Source organism: Platalea leucorodia, assembly GCF_965183815.1.
Source record: "Platalea leucorodia genome assembly, chromosome: 2".
NCBI lineage: Eukaryota > Metazoa > Chordata > Aves > Pelecaniformes > Threskiornithidae > Platalea > Platalea leucorodia.
In genome coordinates this window covers 96,971,218-96,995,071 of record NC_138824.1, presented here as the reverse complement: position 1 = coordinate 96,995,071, position 23,854 = coordinate 96,971,218, and the positions used below count along the sequence as shown (strand labels likewise).

At 42.0% G+C, this 23,854-nt stretch overlaps 1 protein-coding gene across 1 annotated transcript in view; it reads left to right on the top strand.

The window, feature by feature from the left end:
* ABCG1 (ATP binding cassette subfamily G member 1) overlaps positions 1–16,227 on the top strand; it is a 56,576-nt gene extending 40,349 nt beyond the window's left edge. Inside the window, 10 exon segments of the mRNA XM_082304995.1 lie at positions 3,214–3,359; positions 4,021–4,144; positions 5,206–5,320; positions 6,020–6,168; positions 6,349–6,450; positions 8,907–9,075; positions 9,829–9,929; positions 10,402–10,560; positions 14,450–14,568; positions 15,966–16,227. Of these exon segments, the coding sequence (XP_082161121.1) occupies positions 3,214–3,359; positions 4,021–4,144; positions 5,206–5,320; positions 6,020–6,168; positions 6,349–6,450; positions 8,907–9,075; positions 9,829–9,929; positions 10,402–10,560; positions 14,450–14,568; positions 15,966–16,194 (1,413 nt within the window). The 3' untranslated portion in view covers positions 16,195–16,227.
* The last annotated feature ends 7,627 nt before the right edge of the window (positions 16,228–23,854 follow it).

The following is a 23,854-nucleotide window of genomic DNA, read 5'->3' as shown; positions in this document are numbered from 1 at the left end:
GGGAATGAGTTGCACAACTTATTCTTGCACGTTTGCTGCACTGTCCCGCTTCTGCCTGTGGCTGACATATGACTTTCCTGAGTGGGAGAGAAGTCCTGGTGTGTTTTTGCCCATGGAGACCCATAACCCAGCTGGACCTGCGCTAGGAAGCGTGCTCTTCTCGCCCGTCTGATTGCCACGATTCCTCCCCGTGATTTGTTCTGACACAGGGCTGTCCTTTTAAAGAAAATACCTTGGAGGTGTGTGAGCAGACAAAATGGCTTCTGACGTGTTAGCTTGTGCATGAGGCGGCTTTCTCAACTGAATTTGGTTACCTCAGTTATACTTTAAAAAGGACTGGAAATGTGCCCTTTCTACACATTTATTCTGCACTTAAAATGTCTGGGCCTGTGTATTCCTAAGGACGGTCAGAGCTCAGGCATCTGTCTGTGCTCAGGTAGAGTTAACCAGAGCATGCCAAAGCCTAGGAGAGGAACGGTTCGGTGCTGCACAGCATGTTTCAAAACCATATATGCCCAGGGAGGATAATGTCTGGAGCAAAACATAAACAAAAAATCATGGTACTGGTGAAAGCAGAGATGGTTCAGGTTGTTGAGAGAGTTGTGAAAAGTGAAACGGTAGCTCAGAAAGTGTTTGGAGGTGTTTTGGCTGGTCTCAAGCTACGTTTCAGTCCAGCATAAGAGAGCACCAACAAGGAGATCTCTCATACACTGCTTCCTTGGGGAGGAAGCCTCTGTTACGTGGGGGTTATGCTGCGGGCTAATGGGGCTGATTTGGTAACATGGCCACATGGCTACTATTGAGATTTACCTTCCAAGAAAGCTGACTGCTCCTTCTACCTTTGTTAGGGACATGTATGTTACTCTGAACAAGTCTTCTAGTGGCTTAGCAACTCAGTTGTCCCACCAATGAAGAGGGAGTTACTACTGGTATAGGAAGCTCCTAATGTTTTTGCTATACTTACTCCTGTAAACAGAACTGAAGTTTTGGGCTTTCCATGATTTTTCAGTGTTCTTTTTCATAAATAGAAAGGAGGGTGAGATTTCCATTTTGGTGCATTTTGTGCTCCCAAAGCCTTGCACTGAGGAGACCCTCCGTGGGCAAATTAGGAAAACACGTAGGTGACTGGAAGAAGCCACCTTGCAGGACTCAACTGAAACCGAGTTGTGCAGGAGGAAGGAGGAGATGAGGGGACACAGGAGTGGGAGTGGAGCATGGACATGATAAAGTTGTGGCCTGCTGTCTCAGGAACATGAGAGGCTTCCTGCTTTTCCCCAGTTGCCAGTTTAATTAATTTTTTTTTTATCTGGTAGAGGCCTGAACTTGACTTGTTGGACTCTAATACTTTCAGATGAGTCTCTTATTCTAGTAAAAGACACCTCTGACAGTAGCTGGCATGTGATTCTTAAGCAGAGGTTATAAAAGAGAAGGTGAACCTGCTTCTGACCCACCTGGTGAAAAGTATACCCTTTGCCTGAAATGTGAAAACTATGGCAGCTTCAAAGATAGAACAACCGTTTTTGTGGCTGTCTTCTGTCTGTATTTACTTCCAAATTGGAACATTTGGCATTTCTTCAATCTCAGAGAGTCCTTGAAAATCAGAAAGAGCTCCAGAGAGGGAAACTTACAGGAATCAACATATGTTTGGTAGCTTAAGGTTGCTTTGATTCTCTCAAATACTTTTTTTTTTTTTAATAAGCTAAACACAGATTTTTTTTTTTTATTATTGGAAAATGCATTTGTTTAGAAACAGCTGTTAATTTTATTTGCACTTTGAAAGTCTTAATTCATTTACAGTTTAGTAAGTTAGGCCGAGCAAGTTAATTCACGTGTTCACACTGTCACTGTAATTAGAAGCAGCTCTTTGAGGAAAAACCTGTGCTCTATGCATTTATTCAACACATATTAGAAGGGCAGTCATTTTCTAGTTAGTGTTGCTGGCCTGTGCTGGACTAGATCATTCATTTTATTGTTGTAAATTGTAAGATACAATTTATCTATGATAAACGTTTACGAATTTATGCACTCATGTTAGCAAGATTACAATGCTTGTTTAAAACACAGAGAAGTGAAAAATCCTCCAGCGAACCATAGTTTACGTGTCTAGTTGACCTAGCTTGTGCTGCCCATGTCCCGTAGCATCCTTCGTAGAGATAAAGGGAAGGAGATAGTTGGGCTCTTCTCTCTGAGAACAAGGGTTAGTGGGTTTTGTTCTTTTTTTCACCCCTTCTCATTGAGAGAGGTAGCTCCTCGAAGTCAAAATCAGGACAAGTGAAGGGTCAGGCCCTGGTTGGTCTAACCAACTTTTACCATGTTAGCCACCCTTTCTAGAAAAATTCTCTCCATCCAAGCAACTACTACTTTAAAAAATGACGGGCTCCTTTTCCTATACTTCAGTGAAGTATTGGATGTCTGGGCTTTCTTTCTACCTTTTAAGTGGTAGATTTTTTTAATTGCATGAGCAATGTAGCTTGGATTCACTCATTTTTATGTTCATGTTTTTACCGATGCCAAAGAACTATTTTCCTCATATAGGGCTACCAGGCCAGATCTAAAACCACTGAAACAAGAAAAATTCATAGCAGCTGGGATTGTTCTCCTTTTGCTCCAAAGACCCTGGGACAAGCTGTGCCCTTCCTGAGGCTGTGCCTTGAGGAAATCCCAAATATGTCTGACAGTACCTGTGACAACTAAATTGGCTCTGAGGAGAATGAAAACACTTAAAATCAATGGCCGCACTTTAAAGAGCAGACTGTGATGAGATAAGAGCAGGTCATTGCTCTATAGAAACCACTGATTTTTGTTATACAGTTCTCCAGTCCCTTGTAAATACAGCCTAGAAGTTCTATTGAAAGAAGCTTCTTGGTTTCACTGTGTAGTAACTCCTCACATGCTGCAAAGCTCTTTTGATAGCGGTGCCATATCCAAGGAGTGCTATAGAAGAACTGATTTCCACTCCATTTTCACAGGCAAGGTTTCCTTACTGAGACAGGTCATGTAGGACAAAAAAGTAGAATTTGGGTCAAAATAGTAAATGGGAGACTGTTAAGCCCCACTGAATCTAATAAATGCTACATTAGATGAAAAAAAGGCTTTGGTGTATGGGTGGTGAAACAAAGTCATGAGCTAGTTTACATTCTCCATGAAAATCAGTAAAGAGGCTTTTTTTTTGTGCTAACGAATTTAAATGACGCATTGTTGTGTTTCCTCTAGGTAAAGGAAATACTGACAGCCCTCGGTTTGCTGACATGTGCCAATACGAGGACTGGGAGTCTTTCTGGAGGCCAGAGAAAGCGTCTTGCCATTGCTTTGGAGCTGGTGAACAATCCTCCTGTCATGTTTTTTGATGAACCAACCAGGTACTTCAAGGCCAAAAATTAAAGATAGACAAATACTGCTTTTTATAGTAGAACAGTGGTGCAGAAAGGTTATTCACCTTGGAAAAGGCTCATTTTCTGTTGCCTGTAAGTACTGAATAAGGCCACAAGAAATAATTTGATTTGGGTACTTAATGCCTTGGGTCACTGCTGTAATTGCTGGACCGTGGGACACAAACTGAAACAGGAAGGGAGAGAGAGAGGAAAATGTTTTCAGAATGTGGCATGAGTTTTCTTTTTCAAGCAAAGATAGCTTGAATATAAGCATTTTAAAGTGTGACTTTTAATAATGAATGTAGCATATTTAGAATCGAATTCTGTGATCAGTCTAGGAGGAGGCTGGGAGAGCTATGAATATGTATCTGTTCATTAAAGTTGGGAGCATTTAAATCTGCAGTACTAAAATGTAGAAGTCCCTTAAGGCAGCTTTGAGAATACTCTATTTTTCATTCTCAGGCATGCTTCCAACTTAATTAAAAGACTGATAGAGAAATACAAGCATAAGGTTGGCATATGATAAAATTAAACTGCTACAGAGAAAATTTATAAAGGGATAATAGTGAGACGCCAAAGTAGCAAATACATGTGCTAGTTTTGAGTGGTGCCTATGGACCTGTGGATAACAAACTTTCTTTTTATTCAGCGGCTTGGATAGCGCATCATGTTTTCAGGTTGTCTCCCTGATGAAGGCTTTAGCCCAGGGTGGCAGGTCCATCATCTGCACGATTCACCAGCCCAGTGCTAAACTGTTCGAGTTGTTTGATCAGGTATTACTCTCAAACTCTTTCTCCTTATGTGTGGTTTAGGTAGGTTATACTTTCAAGGCTACACTCTTTAAGTAAAAACACGAATAATTCTAGTCTATGGTTCCAGATCAAATAAAGACATTCAATAAATAAGAGCAAAATATATTTTTTGATTATGTTTTTTTCTTCTTCTCTGCCCATTTCCATTTTTTACATGAAAAGTTTTTAAAGAATCTGGCTGGTATGTTTGTGAAATCATTATTATTGCACTTGTGATTTTCATGCCTTCACCCACCACTGCTCCTGGGCACAGGGCTGTCGGTAAAGTAAATTAAAGTAGTTGAAGAGCAAGAGAGCTTTAGTGCCAATGTCTGCAATGTTGCTAGTACACATTCTCATCCTAGCTACACAGGTGTAAATTCAGAAGAGTTTATTCACGTGAAATAATAATAATGGAAATGAAGTCTGTTGGAGATCATGTGTGTTCAGGTTAGATTTAAATTTACTTTAATCTTGTTAGGAGATTTAAATTAGACCTATGAGAGCTAAGAGAAAACCTACTACACCATAGGTGAACAAGCTCTTGCAGACTGCCAGTCTGCCAAGGAGGTTTATTTAAAGTCAATAGTGTGGCTAAAAGTAAGAATAAGCAAGCTGTTTCCCATTGCTGTGCTGTTCCACCTCTCCTTCCATTCCTGCATTCACCAGCCTCGTCTCACAGCCCAAAATATCCATAATGTGTGGAAATTAGATGACTCGGCTCTACAGTTTCTTGCCTATTTTCAGCATGTGTCTAAGGCTGGAATTAGTCTGCTTCTGTGTTAATGTGCTTTAAGTCCTGGAGGGAATGTTTGCAGAATTCAAACCTTAAGCACTTCATTTTCCATTAGTTGTAATTCCATGCAAAGGTAGTTCCACATGGTGACAAATCTTCCCAAGGTGTTCTTCCCACGGGGACACGAAGAGGTCATTATGTTCATGGATTGCTGTCATACAGATAGCAGGATCAAGTATTTTGATACTATTTCACATTTTTCTTTTTTCTTTTTTTTTTCCCCCCTGTTCTTTGCCTTGTTTTCCAGCTCTATGTTTTAAGCCAAGGTCAATGCATTTACCGTGGGAAGGTATTAAACCTAGTCCCTTACTTGAGAGACTTGGGTTTGAATTGCCCAACGTACCACAATCCAGCAGATTTTGGTAAGGACAATTTGAATACTTTATTTAATTTATTTTGTATTTCATTAGCACCTTCAGGGTAATGGGGACCATGGTCTGTTTTATACTTCTGTACATACATGCATATGTGTGTGTACATATATGTACCAAAATTCAACATAAAATTATTCAGATTTTTTCTAAGCAATTTGAATGCCATCTAGTGGTAAAATTTAATGAATATTTCTCTCTGGTGGAACTCCAGGTCCAGGAAAGATAAAACATATTCTTTAGTGTTTCATAGTAACTAATCTTAGTGGCTTTTCGAAGTGGCTGCAGTATTCTGTTTTTTTCATCTTGAACAATACCACTGTGGTATTGTACAGCTAATAGCATTTTGGGTTTTTTCATTGTTGTTTCTTAATTCCAAAGAAGCCGTAAGGACCACAAAAATAGACTTTTGTCATTTTTTATTACCAAGACTATCCCATATTCACTGCCTTTCCTCTAAAATGGTTCATTTAACTTCCAGGATGAAGAGAACTCTCTGAAGATTTATAGAAAGATATATTTAAATTATGTGTCTATACATATGAATTTGCATGTGGCATTTTAGAGCCTGTTCTAGACAAAAATCCTGTTTCTGTCAATGCTACAGAATCAAGGGGATCTAATAATAAGGCTTGTAACTAGTCAGTAGCGTAAACCAGTAACTCACCTCTCACTTTCTCTTTTTTGTAGTTATGGAAGTAGCATCTGGTGAATATGGCGACCAGAACAGTCGGCTGGTAAGGGCAGTACGGGAGAGGATATGTGACACAGACTACAAGAGAGATGTGGGTGGTGAGAATGAGTTGAATCCCTTCCTCTGGCACCGGCCTTCTGAAGAGGTATTTTGTATATCACAACTAATGGGCATGGCTTGAGGCTGGAGGGGGAGGAAGATAATTTCAATCCTCAGTCAATGGAGGAAGTTTCTGGGCACATTCAGCTGAGAGTGGGGTTTTGTGAATGAACACTAAGCAAGATGCTGCAAAGAAAGAAGTTTATTTGTTTACGTGTTTCCACAGGATTCCTCCTCCACAGAAGGCTGCCACAGCTTCTCTGCCAGCTGCCTAACCCAATTCTGTATCCTCTTCAAAAGAACTTTTCTCACCATCATGAGGGATTCGGTAAGACTGCCTTTATAATAACTTGTAGCCAAAAGGTGTATCCAGTTGGTTGTGAGGTAGTGTAATACACCTTAAAGGTCCTGTCCAACAGCCCATGCATGAAAATCATCACAGAACGTCAAAGGAAAGAGACTGACCTTTCAGTCTTGCTATTAACTGTACCGTCTTCATTATGAACAACAGTTTTCTTCAGAGGAACTCAGAAGCATCTGGCCTAAAAACCTAAAGCTTAAATCCCCTCTGTGCTGGCAGGTCCCTTATACAGTTATTTATCCTACTGAAAAGTGAGTGAGAAGTTGTACAGGTGTGTCACAAAATTAGTTTTTCCAGAAAATTCAGGGTAGCAGAGGTAATAATTTCAGTGTGATGTAAGGCTAGTAATTAAAGTCTTTATTTTTGAAACAGAAAATTGGTAAATAAAAATGTTGCTTCTCTGACAAAGAAACATTTCTATTTTCGTACATTTCATATCAGAATGAAGTAAGTATCATAATGAAACTGTTCATTCCCAAGGAAAAAAAAAACCATATCTTTCACCTTTTTTCTTAAAAATAAACAACCCCCTTCAAATTCCCAAATCCTGCAGTTTTCATGTATGTTCATTAAATATTTTGAGTGCTTAGTTTGCATTAACAAAATGCAACGGGACTTTTTTTTTTTTTGCTCAAGGAAGTTTTTCTTATCTCTAAGTAGCAGAGTTGTTTGTGAATTTAAGATGTAGAATTATTTACATTGATGCTTTGAAATATCCTCTAGGTAAGATTGTCCCTTCATTAACAGGTGTGAGTTAAGGAGATGAGCTTCCTCAACTAGACCTTACATGCACAACTGTCCAAGGAGCTCACCCATGTGCAGTATAATTGGTACTGGTTGGCCAAGTGCTTTTCTCTGTGGCAAATTTGCAGTTTGATAAATCTGAAGAGGGTTTGTCTGCTGCTTTTTCTGCGTGTTGGAAGGTTTTCAGTGCTTTACATGAGGGTGGGGGGAAGACAATATATACATTAATATATAGAGATGTATTAATTTGACATACTTGTCCTTACAAAAGGGGAAGGTCAGACACTATTATCTATACTGGTGGGCACATGGTGGATTCAGATGAGGTAGTTTGGAAACCAAAAGCAGTTGAGCCATGTTGAGCTCAGCATGAGTAAGTTACCCTTGTGACAGGGTAAAGTGAGCTTCACTGAGCTCCAGATGCTGCAGCTACGCTGCTTTTGCCCTGCACCCAGGCAGGTTATCTCTTTAGGACACTACCATTTCCAGTGTAGACATGTCCACACAGAACTACAGGCCTGGAAGAAACCTACTGGACCATTGTGTCCAGGCGTCTGCTGTCAGATAACCACAGTATCCTTTCCCTTTCAGAAAGGGAAATATACCGAATGCCATAGTAAAAGCAATCAGCTATTTTCCCCACTGCTCTGGTTGGGAAGATATGCCAGAGCCATGCAATTCTAGTGGTTAGGAAACATCTTCTTATTTCCAGATCATATAAGTTATGCACATTTGTTGTTTTGCCAGCACATTTCTTTGCCGTAACTTGTTCTTCTGCCTTGCTGTTTTACATTATAGTGCATTTGTCATTCAAGGATTAATTAAGCTGTTGGATTTTGCCTTCCTGCAATCTGGAATAGTTTGCACATCTGGTCTAGTACCAAATATTTGGTCAAAAATAAATTGACATGTTCATGTGGGAGGGCTCTTGTAATCCAAAGCATACGTACAGCTTCAGATTCTCCATGTTGCTCAACTAGCTGATCAGAATGGCTCTGGTACACTTGGAGACCATATCTCAGAGGTGTGTGAGCCCTAACCATGGATCATATGGTCCTCTCCTCGTCTCCACCAAGGGGAAACTGTAACTTATGTTCTGATGCATAGATTGAAGAAAAGTGTTGGTTTTAAGATTTTTTTTTTCCCTGCTCAACTGTAAAGGCTTGCAGTTGTTCAAAATTTTATTATTTCTTTTGTTCTTCCATACCTCTTGTAGGAATACTGTATTGCAGAGAAGGCACAGAAGAGCAATTTATGCCCGATAAGTTAGTTTGGTTTATATAAACCTGAAATACCTTTTCTGCCTCTCTTCTGCTCTGGGATTATCTTTTAGTCAGAGAGAAAGTCTCCTTCTCCTGATAAATAAGGGCCAATGGCTCCATGACATTGTCAAACAGTAAGATTTCAGGTTGCAGCATTTGCAGTTTCTGCCTGTGTTTACAGGACATAGTTTTCTGTACTGTAATAACTGTGTGTCTGATTGACACTGGGAAGCTCATTACAATACGTTTTCCTTAGCTGAAGCCCAGTTTGCCAGTAGGAAATGAAAATTTCTATATAAGTTCTTCTGCACATAAGTACTCCTTTTCTGCAATCTGTATATCTGATTTCAGTCACGTTGCCATTGTTTTTGAGCCCAGGCTTTCTGACCAGAAATACTACTCTTTCCTTGCTTGTAGGTCCTGACACACTTGCGTATCACCTCACACATTGGCATTGGACTGCTCATCGGCTTGCTTTACCTAGGCATTGGCAATGAAGCTAAGAAAGTCCTCAGCAACTCTGGCTTCCTCTTTTTTTCCATGTTGTTTCTTATGTTTGCTGCGCTCATGCCAACTGTCCTTACATGTGAGTACCAGTCATACTGTTACATCAATGGACAAGGGGATTGCAGTAAGCTGGGAGGGTGTTGTAATGTATCTGTTTCGTATAAGTTAACATTTGACTTATGCTTCTACTTCTAAGACAGGTGTGGGGATAAATCTTGCACTCGCTAAACTGCTATGTAGAGGCAAACAGAAATAGGCTTGTCCAGTGGCACCTCTCTCTCCCCATTTTTGGCAGTGTTTCTCAACCGAGACAGTTCACAGTTACAGTCCTGGACTGAAATTTCCTCTTGTGCCGGTGCATCTCAGCCGTGGTTGGTCTTAGGGAGGATGTAATAATTTCTCTAGGACTTCCAAGTCATGACTCCTGCATTAGATCAGCGTGTTCATGTGGTGTCAGAAGCAAACTCCTGCAGCATGGACTGTTCCATACCTCCTCTGGGAGCACTGTTACTTTGAATTCCCTGTTGGACCAAAAGGAATAACCAGGTTCTTTAAGTTTTGACACCACTTTTAATTCAAAAAACCTCTTTAAGGGAGGTTTAGATCATCTGAGTAGACTGGCACATAGTCTAAACAGTGAGCAACTCTCAGGGCTGACCTCTTACATTTCATTACAAATCATTGAAACTATTGCTGGTCTGTCAAAGGCCTCAGCGTTCCAGTCCCACTATGGGACTGCAGCAGTGCAGGATTAGATATGGATAAACTACGTTATTATGTGCAACAGTATTGCACACTGACAACCTAACTTACTAATTTATGTTCCCTGTAGTTCCTCTTGAGATGGGAGTATTTCTTAGAGAGCATTTGAACTACTGGTACAGCCTGAAAGCCTACTATCTCGCCAAAACCATGGCTGACGTTCCTTTTCAGGTATGTGCTCTACTCTTCAATAAAACAAGAATCATTTAAGTTCATGGCAAGTCCACTTGCCAAGAAGGTTAGTACTGGTATTTTATCCATCTAAATAGCAGAGAAGCTGTCCATATGTGTGTGCTGAAGCTTCAGGTCCAAAGCAGAAGCACCCTAAGTGTGAACAGCAGGACTTCACAGAGGCGAGACCTGACCCGATACTTTTTTAATAAACATATGACCGCCTTTGCTTTTTTCCATAAGGGGAATTGAAAAGGGCTGTAAGCAAGTGGGTTCTGTTTCATAATGCCCAAGTAGTAAGATAGATATCACAGTCTGTGGCAGATGTATTTATTCTCTTCCGCCACGCCTGTCATGTAATGGAAAGGCTGAGAGCTGTGGATTCACTAGAACTCCCCCTGTTTTTATCTTATTCAGAGTAACAGTGAACGTTTGGCTTTAATGGACTAACTCCGAGTGTATCTCCTTGCAGATCATGTTTCCTGTGGCTTACTGCAGCATTGTGTACTGGATGACTTCACAGCCATCTGATGCACTCCGATTTGTCCTCTTCGCAGCCTTGGGAACCATGACATCCCTGGTGGCTCAGTCACTGGGGCTTCTCATAGGTGCAGCCTCTACATCCCTCCAGGTACTGATGGTGTTTTGTGGTCTCACAGGAACCTTGCTGTCTCCTAATACTGACTGCTTGCTCTAACTGCTGCTGTGTCCCCAAGACATCTGTTGAGAGATGACAGGCAAAAAGTTCTCGTGGTCTGATATAGGTACTTGATGCTTCCCACTAGCATCAAGTTAAACAGCGTATACATGCACTGGATGTGAGGCTCTGAAGCGCCTGCCCCTGCTTGAGTGGGTTGTCTCTTGCTATTCATCCTAGGCTGAGCAGGTCCTAGAAACTGCAGGACTGATGAATTTCTGTGCATCTACAAATTGGAGGTAGGCCATGAGGATCAGTTGCTCAGGAGAGGGTTCTCCCATACACATACAAAAAGGTTGCAGGAGGTAAGGTAGGAAAAGGCTTGCCCAGAAACTAAACTTCTGCAGAAGGAAGGAGAGGAGCAGCTGTTGGCATGACTGTCTCACCGCAAGTTGGCTGTGTAACTCCATTCTGCTTCCTGGCAGGAGATGTGCTGAGGCGACCATTCCACAGCAGAACTGCTTTGTGGTGCTTGTGATAACAGGTGATATTGACATTAATATGCATTGATGCTATGAAGATTTCTGCAGTAGAAGACTTGATTCCCTCTCTGTGCCACGCTGTGGAGACCAGCATAGCCCTGTTGTGTGATCCCTGTGCTTCTGCTCTCCCCAGAGATACCTATATGGTGCTTTGCCCTAGAGGGGATGTAGAGAGGAGAGACTAGAGTTGGGTCAAGATCTATCTTCCCCACCTGTCGTGGTTTAACCCCAGCCAGCAACTAAGCACCACGCAGCCGCTCGCTCACTCCCCCCCAGTGGGATGGGGGAGAGAATCAGAAGGGCAAAAGGGAGAAAACTCGTGGGTTGAGATAAGAACAGTTTAATAATTGAAGTAAAATAAATTAGAACAGTTAAATAGGCAAAGCAAAAACCGTGCACGCAAACAAAACAGAACAAGGAATTCATTCACTACTTCCCATCGGCAGGCGGGTGTTCAGCCATCTCCAGGAAAGCAGGGCTCCATCACGCGTAATGGTTACTTGGGAAGACAAACGCCATCATGCCCAATGTCCCCCCCTTCCTTCTTCTTCCCCCAGCTTATATATACTGAGCATGATGTCATATGGTATGGAATAGCCCTTGGGCCAATCTGGGTCAGCACTCCCCCTGGCTGTGCCCCCTCCCAGCTTCTTGTGCACCCGGCAGAGCATGGGCAGTTGAAAAGTCCTTTACCACTGTGAGCGCCACTTAGCAACTACTTAGCAAGAACAAAACGTCAGTGTATCCTCGACATTGTTCTCATCCTAAACCCAAAACACAGCCCCATACCGGCTACCAAGATGAAAATTAACTCTATCCCAGCTGAAACCAGGACAGTATCCACCCCTTATTCCATACCATTTACATCACGCTCAGGTCCCACATTATCCAATACATCCTTTTTAACCACCACCCCTGTTGTCCCAAAAATGTCCATTGAGCTCATTTAGTCCATGACTTTGGGCTCCATCTGTGATAGTGGTCACTCAGGACAGGAGAGGTGGTGTGCTGTGTGGAGTTACTGGGCACCAAAGCCAGCTCAGGTCAGGTCACTGCTGCGCTTGCACTGCTTCTTGTAAGGCTTCTCCTCCATTGGTTCAGGTGGTTCCTGCTATGGTAGTTCCTATAACATGCAACTCAGATCATGGGTTACAACAATTTAAAGGTATTTCCATCACAATCTCCACCCCTGGCCCCTTTGGGCCAGGTTTAACATTGCAATGAACTCCTCCCCTTACTCCTAGCCTGGCTAGCAACAAGGGGTTCCTGCTATAGTAATTCCCATAACATGCAACTCAAATCCCGGGTCACAACAATTTAAAGGTATTTCCATTACAGTCTCCACCCCTGGCCCCTTTGGGCCAGGTTATAGGGTTTAACACTGCAATGGAGTCCTCCCCTTGCCCCTGCTCCGGCGTGGGATCCCTCTGACAGCACAGTCCATGAACTTCTCTAATGTGAGTCCTTCCCACAGGCTGCAGTTCTTCACTAACTGCTCCAGCGTGGGTCCCCCACAGGGTCACAAGTCCTGCCAGCAAACCTGCTCCAGCGTGGGCTCTTCTCTCCACGGGTCCACAGGTCCTTCCAGGAGCCTGCTCCAGCACAGGCTTCCCATGGGGTCACAGCCTCCTTCGGGCATCCACCTGCTCCAGCATGGGGTCCTCCATGGGCTGCAGGTGAATCTCTGCTCCACTCTTAATTTCCATGGGCTGCTCTGACACGGGATTATCCACGTCCACAGACACTTTGGGGTGTCGTGCTCCCGCAGGAACTCGTCCACAGGTCACAGTCCCTTCCACTCGAGTTGACACTGGAGTTCCAGCCTGTCCAGTAAAGCAGCACAGAAAAACAGCGATGCCCTGGCCATCTGCCAGCCCGGGTACGTGGCCATTGCTGTTATCAAAATGTTCCCAGGCACAACACAGTAAGATGACTCTAACATACAGTAAGGCAAGCAAGCCCCATGGCAAGCACGGAAGCCTGCCGATTAACAGCTAAACAGCAATAACAGCTATAAATTCGATCTAGCGCATTCCAATTAAATCTGTTGTTATCTCGAACCCTTCGAGCCCCACGTTGGGCGCCAAAAAGGACTGTCGTGGTTTAACCCCAGCCAGCAACTAAGCACCACGCAGCCGCTCGCTCACTCCCCCCCAGTGGGATGGGGGAGAGAATCAGAAGGGCAAAAGGGAGAAAACTCGTGGGTTGAGATAAGAACAGTTTAATAATTGAAGTAAAATAAATTAGAACAGTTAAATAGGCAAAGCAAAAACCGTGCACGCAAACAAAACAGAACAAGGAATTCATTCACTACTTCCCATCGGCAGGCGGGTGTTCAGCCATCTCCAGGAAAGCAGGGCTCCATCACGCGTAATGGTTACTTGGGAAGACAAACGCCATCATGCCCAATGTCCCCCCCTTCCTTCTTCTTCCCCCAGCTTATATATACTGAGCATGATGTCATATGGTATGGAATAGCCCTTGGGCCAATCTGGGTCAGCACTCCCCCTGGCTGTGCCCCCTCCCAGCTTCTTGTGCACCCGGCAGAGCATGGGCAGTTGAAAAGTCCTTTACCACTGTGAGCGCCACTTAGCAACTACTTAGCAAGAACAAAACGTCAGTGTATCCTCGACATTGTTCTCATCCTAAACCCAAAACACAGCCCCATACCGGCTACCAAGATGAAAATTAACTCTATCCCAGCTGAAACCAGGACACCACCAAAGCCACCCAGCTGGAGATGTTCCTTATCCTCTTCACAACATTTTAGGACTAGTTGAAGCTACTGTTCATGTGGGGTTAATAAGGAGGGAGGTCTGTGCATCCTTAGTGGGGAGGGAGTGAGAAAGGATAATATTTAGAAAGAGGGGTCTCATACCCAGAGAAGCAAGGGAATCACAGTGCCCTCTTGCTCTGTAAACTTTTTGATGGGTTCAAGTCCTTCAAAGGCCAGATCCCAGCACAGCAGCAGCATCAACTAGTAGAAGGGTTTAGGAAGAGGAGAGGGACCCCTTTTCCTCCACTAACAGCATCTAATCTCCCCCTCACAAGAAATCTTGTCCAAAAAAATCAGTAATTTCCTAGTATTTGGAACTGTGATAATTTTGGGGAGTAGCATTATAAGAAGGACTTGAATGGCATCGCTCCGCACTGCCTAAAGAGTAAGTTTGCACTGCCTATTTGGGTTTGGCACAGAACAGAGGATTTGCCATAAGGAAGGTCTGCTCTTTTACAGGCTGGTTTCCTCACTAGAGGTCAGGACATCAGATGAAAGACCAAGTTAATTTTAATTTTTTTCTCTGACTGTCTGACAAGAAACTGTCTATTCCTTCTCTTCACAGGTGGCCACTTTTGTGGGCCCAGTTACTGCCATCCCAGTGCTTCTGTTCTCTGGATTTTTTGTCAGCTTTGACACCATCCCAACGTACCTCCAGTGGATGTCCTACATTTCCTATGTCAGGTACTGCTAGGGAGGCCATTAACCTCCCATCTGGAAATGCTGTTTGTTTGCCTTTGCTTGTTTGCTTGATTATTTTGGGTGCTGAAGAGACTATATTCACAGCACATTCTTTTAGGGTATAAATATATATACGATGTATACCACATTATCTTACTGCATTTTATGTTATATATGATGTGAAATAAATAGGAACATTCAGTACAGATTATCAGCCACAAGTCCGTGTCAGTCCCCTTGAATTCAGTGGGATTGCACAGCATGCAGATCTTCCTGGATTTTGCAATAATGGATTTCTGAAATAATAGGGACAGTATGCCCAACTGAGAAATTGATGCCAGCACCTCATTTTGGAAGAAAATGTTGTATAAATCACTGCTGCTAGGTAGACTTGTTGGATAAAGACCTGTTTTTAAGTTTTGCAGTACCACTGCCACAAGAGGCATGGGATTTGTTTCATCTCTAATCTGAACTAGTGTATTAAAAACCATAGGCACCTTACAGCCTATCTATGTCTGTCACTCTCGCTGTCTGAGACAGCTGTCTTAAGATGGGATGATTGCCATCAGGAAACTTCTGGAGGCTAGCACAGAGGGATAGTTTAGACTAGACACTTAAATGTTTACAGCTGAAATTAGGTGAAGTGAATTTTCCCATCCCCCTTTTCCCCACCCTGCCCAAGCTGCACTATTACTGAGAAAACCCAAGCTAAAATATCCTCTCATTTGGCAAGTGAGGTCTTACACAAAAACCTATTGAAGATTAAGAGGCTGCACACCCTGAATTAGTAGCTAGAATTCAAGATGAGGCCTTAAGCGGTTGCCTAGCCCGTGTGGGGTCTCCTGAAGCCGGAGGGTGCTGTCGTACGCATGGGATGCATGATGGTGTATCTGCTCACAAAGTCAAATCCTAAGTGCACCCAGTGCCAGGGGAGACGCGAGAACTGTACATTGTCAGTGAAACTGTAGCACATGGAAGGAAAGAGAGATTCTAGATTTATGCCAGTTTTAGTATATTTCTGACTTCAAATCATAATTGTATCCCTGTTGCTTAGTTTCAAAACATGGAATTAATGATGTCACTTTTAAAAGGGGGATTTCAGAATACAAAATTAGTCTGCTTTGTATTTTAATATTTTTCTTTGGAGAAATTGCACTATACACTAACTAGAAGCAGTTAAAGGCAAAACTTCTGTCTTTGTTCAATCTTATTTAAAATGCCGGTGACATGTCATTTGCTTGATTGTAACAGGGATAGAACTTGCCCCGAGACACGTGTCAGAATGATATTGAACCCCTCGGTGTTTCCAGCCGAGCTCTCATAGGGATTGTATTGCTGTTGGAGTACTTCTAAACAGATCATCAGGACTTTTCCTTGTAATCCATCCTTCTTCTTTCCAGATACGGGTTCGAAGGAGTTATTCTCTCCATCTATGGACTGGATCGAGAAGATCTGCATTGTGACAAAGATGATACTTGCCATTTTCAAAAATCAGAGGCCATTCTGAGAGAACTGGATGTAGAAAATGCCAAACTTTACCTGGACTTCATTGTTCTTGGAATTTTCTTCTTCTCTCTGCGCCTAATTGCCTATTTTGTTCTCAGATACAAAATCCGAGCAGAGAGGTAAAGGAAAAACAGCTAAAACGATGCAGTAGGAAGATCTTTAGACATGCTATAGAGGGCACTTGACATTGTCTCACTGTGGCAGGCCAGTCTCCCGTGCCCAGCTAGATGCTGTTATGACCTAGCCCATAGAGAACCACAATGGGATAGTGGACATATAGTGTTAAGCCAATCAGTCCAGTTGGGTTGGGTCGTGTTTTCATTACACTTTCTAGCTTTAACTAGGAAGAAATAGAAGGGAATTTTACACCAGAGAATATCAACACTGAGGCAATGTAACTGTAATAAAAAACCTGGTTGCAGGAACTTTCCTTATGAAAAACAGTTTTGTGATAAGGTAATACTCGTCCTGGTAGCCAGAATAGTATAATGTCGTCTGTAGGTGACAAGGTAATGAGATGCAAAATAGGGAATGCAAAGAAAATAGGATTCTCTCATCTTTTTAAATTCAGAATTTCATCTTTGCAGTTTTCTATGTATTATTTTGCAATTCTTTTCCACAGAATTACCCCTTCTGGCCAAAAGTCTGTAAATGTATTCATTAATAAGGTAAAAAGATCTTTTTAATATGGATACTTTTTTAAAACAAACCTAAAGTGATTCAAGTAATTATTTTTGTTTCCATCTAATTTTAGAATTCTGGTGCTTTACTTGTCGAGCTGGTCTCATATCTGAAAGTTGTAATGATAAGGCAGATTCTGAGTCTGCACTCAACCTGTGGTCCGTATTTGGAAGCAACAGTAGATAGCACAGGCAGTCAGACATGTTCAAGCTGTTGCTGAATGATGGAAAAACTGTTGTTTTGCAGTGTCTTTTAAATCCTCAGTCTTTGTGGTATTTAAAATGCTAACTCTGCTCATTATCTGTTTGAACTACCTCCTGCGAATGAAAACGTTAAAGCACTCCAAGGCTCATTTTTTCTTAAATTGTGAAAGCAGAATCTATCCCTAAAGCCTGAGCGATTGTTAAAGCCTGATGGAGAGCTATCCACAGCTCAGAGCTTGGGGTATTGCGTTAAAACACTTGTGACCGCCTCATATGGCCGTGGTCATTATATCTGAAGCACACAACGTGTAGGACTCTCCTCAAAATATACAAATGACCTTGTAATACTGCAGGTCTAATTATGCCAAGCAGTTTTGTTCTCATCCTGAAGTCTACGTGTGTGACATGGGAATTAATAGCTAATTGATCTAAACACCAATGAAACCATTAAAAGAAGCATGCATTTGTTTTGCATATCTCACCTTTGTAAACTTGGCAGGGAGAATTCTTGTTCCAAATAGATGTGAATTTTGTCACTGATTTTCATGGGTTTGGATTTTCAAGCCAAAATGAAATTGTGGGGCCCATACTCATGTTGGACACCTTGGTGAACAACCGTGCAAATTCCACTACCTTCTGCCATTACTGTGTGTTTACCCTAGTGTCACAGACCTCCAAGTCAGACCTACAAATTCTATAAATGCATTATTCCTATCAGGATGCTGAAGTCTTGTAGATTGGAAGCAGCTCGATGTCAGCAAACCATTCAGGAGCTCAGCAGGGTAGATGAAGAGAAGATGTAGATGAAGAGAAGCCTTGCACATCTGCTGGTCACCAGCTGTCACAATTCACAGAGTGTTTTTGAGGACTCCATGGCTACGTCTGTGCTAGTAAACTAAATAGTGCCAGGGCCAGCTCTATTAGTCCTCAGACAACTGGGGCTAATAGGAATGGTCCCAGGACTGTGCTAACTTCTAAATACAGCCCAAACATTGTCTAGAAAAGCTCTGGCTGTGCCGGGCCACAGCTCTGCCATTTAGCACTGAAGACAATTGTTTCCCAATTTTCCTGGCCAGTGACCAGGCTCTATTAAATTTACCAATACAGACATAGACTGCGTGTATCTTTTAAACTCAAGATGCTTGAATTAAGACTGTGTTCTGGAACACTTTAAGTCAAGTCACATGTTTTAGGAAGGTTAGCTGAACTTTTCCTGAAAATAAGATTGACCTGAGCAAGCAAGGTCAATCTTTACTGTAGAAGAAAAAAAAAAAAAATCCTTACACAACCTCTTTACATAGTTTTGTTGCTGTTTTTTCACAAAATGTCCTGGAGCCAGTAGAGCTTTTATACAGCTCTGCGGCTTCTCCAGGCATAATCACAAGCATGTGTAGGCCTATATGGCTGTCAGATATGAGAAATTAAGAATTTGGGCTGTTCTAAATAATACTCATAACTGTGAATGGTTTTTAAATAAGTCACAAGCTGAAATCCCTTGGCACAACATGCCTTGGTTATTTCAAGACTCTAAAAATAATTGTGAATATTACAGACGGTTCAAATGCTGGTTGCAAGCAGACGAAAGGCTACCTTTGCCAAATTACTCTTTTGTTGCACGCTGCTGGTCCAGCTGTAGGCTAGCTGAGTATGAAAGAGTGTGACATCCATGGCATTAAATACCTTCAGGGTTCATGTTTTGTGTTTACCAACACAATTTACCAAATACCACCTTGAAAATCACTTGCAGTTTACCAAATGAAATAACTTTGCTGACACTTCAACACTGTTAACTTACACAATGACAATGCTGTCTTCTCCCATCTAGACCAATTTAGCAGTATGACTTCCTTGGATGCTATCTTGTTATCTGTGCCTGTTCCTCTGTTTGTAGACTTTCTTATTTTACCTCTTTAGTCTGCAACATGTCCTGTACTGTAACTTTGTATTTTATTATGGTAGCCAAAAGTCTGGTCCTCCACGGGCATTGCTAAGAAAATGCATGCTCTGCAATATTTTTTGTCACTCCTTTTTTTGGTAATACGCTTTTTCCCAGCCATCTGCTGGCAGCATTTAGCTGAAAGTTACTATCCTAAGGAACGCTTTCAGACTGTAGTGTCCCACTAAAGAAATAAATTAATTCTGTTGAAACTCAGTGCTACACATAAATGAGATAATCATTCTTTCCCTCCTTAGCTCTAAAATTAACTAATGATATCTCTTTTACCACAACTGTGCGACAGAAGTATTTAAAGTTCATCCCAATTATGTTTTCAGATACTGCAAAGATTTTTATCATAGTCTCAACCTGGCTTTTTTCTATTTATGTGGAAACAAATTCTAACAGGCTGGTAGAAAACGCATTCCCAGGTTCATGGACTAAGCATGCATGTGCTGTAGTGTTAAGCAAGCACACAGTGAAGCTCTGAAGGCTTCATGCAGAAGAATAATGAGGCCAGCAAGATTCTAAAGACTTCAAATCCTCAATTTATATAGCCATATATAAATAGCCGTAAACTGGTTGAAATCAATGCCGTTATTACCATTCGAACCAGTCACAATTTGACTAAAAGTTGTGTAAGATGCTAAAGGTTTATTAAAGGTCTCTTGAAGACTGAATGTATGATTTCTGTTGGGATTGCAGGAAGGTTTTCATGTTCTGTTGGCCTCCTTGTTTTATTTGGACTTGTTTTCTGCGTGTTGCTTTGGTTACTGTGTGCATCGGTTAAGACTTTATGTGCTTCAAATGTTTTTTTGTTGTTCTTCTTTGTGGAAACTTGCATATAATCTGAAAACCCCTGAGAATTTTTAAAAAGAACTTAAAACATTATTATTTGTAATTAAATAAAAGATTTGTAAAGCAGATTCTAATCATATAAGAAATCGAGAAAATTTCATCCTTATGGATCAAAGGGAGTAACAGAAGACTATCTGGTGCTGAATTCCTGTCCACTCCTTAATATTTGGAGCCCAAGATATCTTTTTTTTCATTAAAGGAGAGGAATATATATACACATAATACAGAGAGCTGGGAGTAAGTTGGGAGGTAATGAACACTTGAGTCCAAGTACTGGATGTGTCTGATGACTGGCATTTCGATCTACTCGTTTGTGTCAAAGTCCATGTTATCAACAGAAATGAATGTTTCATTAAACATCTGTTTCTAGAAAACAGTGTGGTACATGCTGACATGTACCACCCCAGCGATCCTCATAGAGGAGGTCCTGTCTGTCCTATTTACTCGAGACCAGATGAATGTTTTCGACTCTAATGGGATCCTTTGAAGCCCTGTTACAGCGAAGTGCTTAACTGTCTTAATAACTTCTCCCATCTGCATTATCTCATGTGAATCAAAGGAACAACTAATGTCTTTAAAGTAAAGTCCAGGCTTAAGTGCTTTGCTGGGTGAGGGCTGTATTGCACCGGAAGACTGAGATGTTGGCTGTCTAAGCAGACTTGGAGACTATACTGAAAAATCCATTTGCTTTGGGTTAGTCTCTAGGAGATTACACCTTTACAATGATCTTGAATTAATCTTTTCAAATCACAAAATACTTCTTTTGAGAGGAAGAGGAGAATGAAAATCAAGCATGGAGATGAGTGTATATTTTTCTGTCTGTTTACTGTTGCTTTGCATAATTGCTTTTGTTATCTGCATAGTTTTGGTAAGGAAAAATGAACTTTCCATTTTTTTCTTTCTGTACTAGAAATGCCAATCCACGACTGCTTTACATTCAAACATTGTCAGCATTTATTTTTACTTTCCAAACTAAGCAGGAAGGGATCTTAATTAATTATTTTTAAGTGTTAACTTTTATTGGAATATGATTTTATTCTTTTGTCTTCTGCTCTGTGACGATTATATTCAGCAACAATAACACAGGGCAGAGGGAGAGACTTAAGGTGTAATGATGATGTTTCCAAACAGAGCTCCTCGCAAATGGCACGCATACCTCTTTCTGCAGCCTGATGCCCCTTCTTCCACGTTGCCTTCGCTCACTGAGCTTCAGGTCCGGTCTCATTTGGTGGCTGTGTGGGAGAGAGGGTCACGCGTGTTTGTCCCGCGTAATGCAGGGGAGCCCCCCAGCACTGCAGGGCTCGTCATTAGCTCCTTCATTGGGGTCAAGTTAGTTCTGTGGGGAGTTTTTCGTACTTGTGGGATCTGCTCTGATGCTCGTTGATCTTAGTGCAGCAGAAGCTGGCTTGGAGTCCTCTTCATGGGGGTTAAGCACAGCATTTTCTGTCCTGGCACTGTCTCTACTCTGGTGTGTCCTCATTCACGGAGGATTTTGAAGTTCATCAGCTGCCTTGGGTTGAGTGGGATATAAGCATAAGTTTGAATGCTTTCCCAAACAGAACAGTTCTCTTGACCTGTATTTGAGCCAAGCTTTGTGAGTTAGAATGAACACGGTTGAAAAGGACGTCCGCTGCAGGAGCAGCAGCGAGGCAGAGCTTCCTTCTGAATGCATGGGTAGAGCCTGGGGTGCAGGTGGCCAGCCGCAGCGTTGGCCTGCTTCTTAGGATCCAGGTGTGGAGGAAGAGGAAATCACATGCATGCTGCTTTTAACTATGGATACTGTGATTCAGCCAATGAAATTCAGTTCTTTTTAATTTTCAACTGGAAAGTGTTTTTGGACATGGTTTATCTCACAAAAGCATAGCTGTCTAAAAACAAGAGGTCTAGTCTAAGTTAATCATCTACTTTTCTCTGTAGTAAAAGGAAGCAAATAGCCATCTCCAGGACAAATGGACCAAGATACTTCCATAGTTCCCTGATGCAGGTATTTTTCCTAGTGATTTGAATTCTGGCCCGTACAGTGAGTTTTATTATAGCAGTTGCCACATCTGAAGTCATGGCTGTTCCTGGGGGGGTTCAGGGCAGTGTCCGCTGGAGCAGGACTGGGTCCTCATTTTGCTAGTCTGGTTCCAGTTTTTGCAACGGCCCTGAAGTGGATAAATTGAAATGTTAGCGGTGTAATTCAGCTTCCTGGACTTACTGAGCTTAGTTTATGCATTTCTTCTGGTTTCCTAAGCTCCTTCTCTAGTTAATGGGGACTAGACAGGCAGCTATAGAGGCAATTCTTCCCACTGAACTTAGCATCTCCTTTGTGGTCTTTCCTAGGCATGTGTTTTGGACACTGGCAGAAGATTCGGAATTAGGTAATATGACAAAAAGGCATGGTTTGCCCTCAGGGCAGTACATAATTCTTGCACTGGGTATCTAGGGAGCCGAGGAAGGTACCTTAGATAGTCTGCCTACCTGCTCTGGACACGCCAGGTTAGAGGAGATGAGCCCCTGTACGTTGAAACTTTAGAGCTTAAAGCTTTGGTGTTTAGACCTTCAGAGCTGGAAGTTCAAGCAATTCCTTGCCAAAATGGAAACTTGTTAAAACTGGTCTTGCATTGGGGGTACCATAGCACACTTAACAAGTAGATGTGATGTTTTGAGTTACCTTGTTTTTGTAGCCCTGCTGTAAGTTAGAAAAGGTCCAGACTTCACCCTGAACTCTGTTAGGATTGTCGTTCCCTTTAACATTGACACAGGGCAGCAAAGATCCCTGCCAAAAGTAGGAATATTAGAAAACACCGAGGTTGGTTTTTGGCAGTAGCTAGCCTTAGGCTCCTCTGGAGCAGGTTGCCTGTGGTAGATAATCGGTCTGTATTTCTGCAGAGGGATCTCGGTGGTAGCTGCAGAGATACTGTCCCACATGTTGTTCTTTTTTCTTTGAGAAAATGATCTTGTGTATATCCATTTTCCTACCAGAACAGCCCGATAGGGTGCAGTTGCTCAGGAATTTCTTTCCTTTCATTCCGTTTGGAAAGCCATTTATAAAGTATGATAATAACAAAGGCATTTTGAAAAGCTGCTGGGAACTAGAAGTAGGCAGAAAATGACACCGTGTCACGTCGTCTGTAGCAGTTTGTGACAGACTGATCATTGCTGTGCCCATGACACGGGTCCTATTAATCCTGCCACACAGCACTAGTGAGCGCAGAAATGGAGTGCTGAGTGTCATTGAAGTTAATCATGAGCTCTCTTATTCGTGGACAGGGGCAGTAGCGTTTCCAGGGATCAGCTTCTACTGTCCTGTTCTCAAATACCTGTTTTCATAATATATAAAGAGATCATTGTAATGTATCCCACTGAGTGGTTTTTACAACCCCGGATATCATTCTGCATATTACGTGTCCAAAAGTTGCAGGTTGAGCCTGCAAGGATAACAAGTTTCCTTTTAATTCTGTGCGTATGTTAGTGTATTTCTGTTCCTGTACACATTTCACGTAGAGTTTGTGAAGGAGTAATGGTACTGTAAAGCAGGAAATCTAGCTTCAGAGTTTTTATTATTTTGAAATCTTACAATGAACCATAACTTTATGCAGTTGTCAACTGTAGAACCTTCCTTTAAGAGATTTAGATTTCTGTTGAGACCCATTGCCAGCACTGTAAAACAGAGGGTGACCAGTCAAAATACATATCCTTTGGCACAAGAAATCCCCATGGCTCAGCCTGCCAGCCTGCATTCTCTGCATTGTTTATGCCTTCAAGATACATCAAGATTTTGTCGACCCGTTTTTTTTCTGGGGGCCTCCATGCGGCGCAGCCCATGCTTACCAATTGCTTGTGTGCTTATTGCTAGATATTTGTGGTTGCTGTCCACGTGGGGTGTAAAAATGAGCTGCATGGGAACAGTGAGAGGTAGAGGTGCAGGGATGACTTTTAGATTTCTTTGAGCTACCGAATACCTAATGTGCTGGATCTATGGGTTTGCTTTACTCTTTCGAGAAAAAAAAAAAAACCTAAAATGTCTTTTTAAGCAGATTGCAAGGCAACATGGAAGTCTTTACTTTTAAGGTTGATGGGGCTTTTTACTTCAGTGGCATCTGTGATGTCTTTTTTTCTG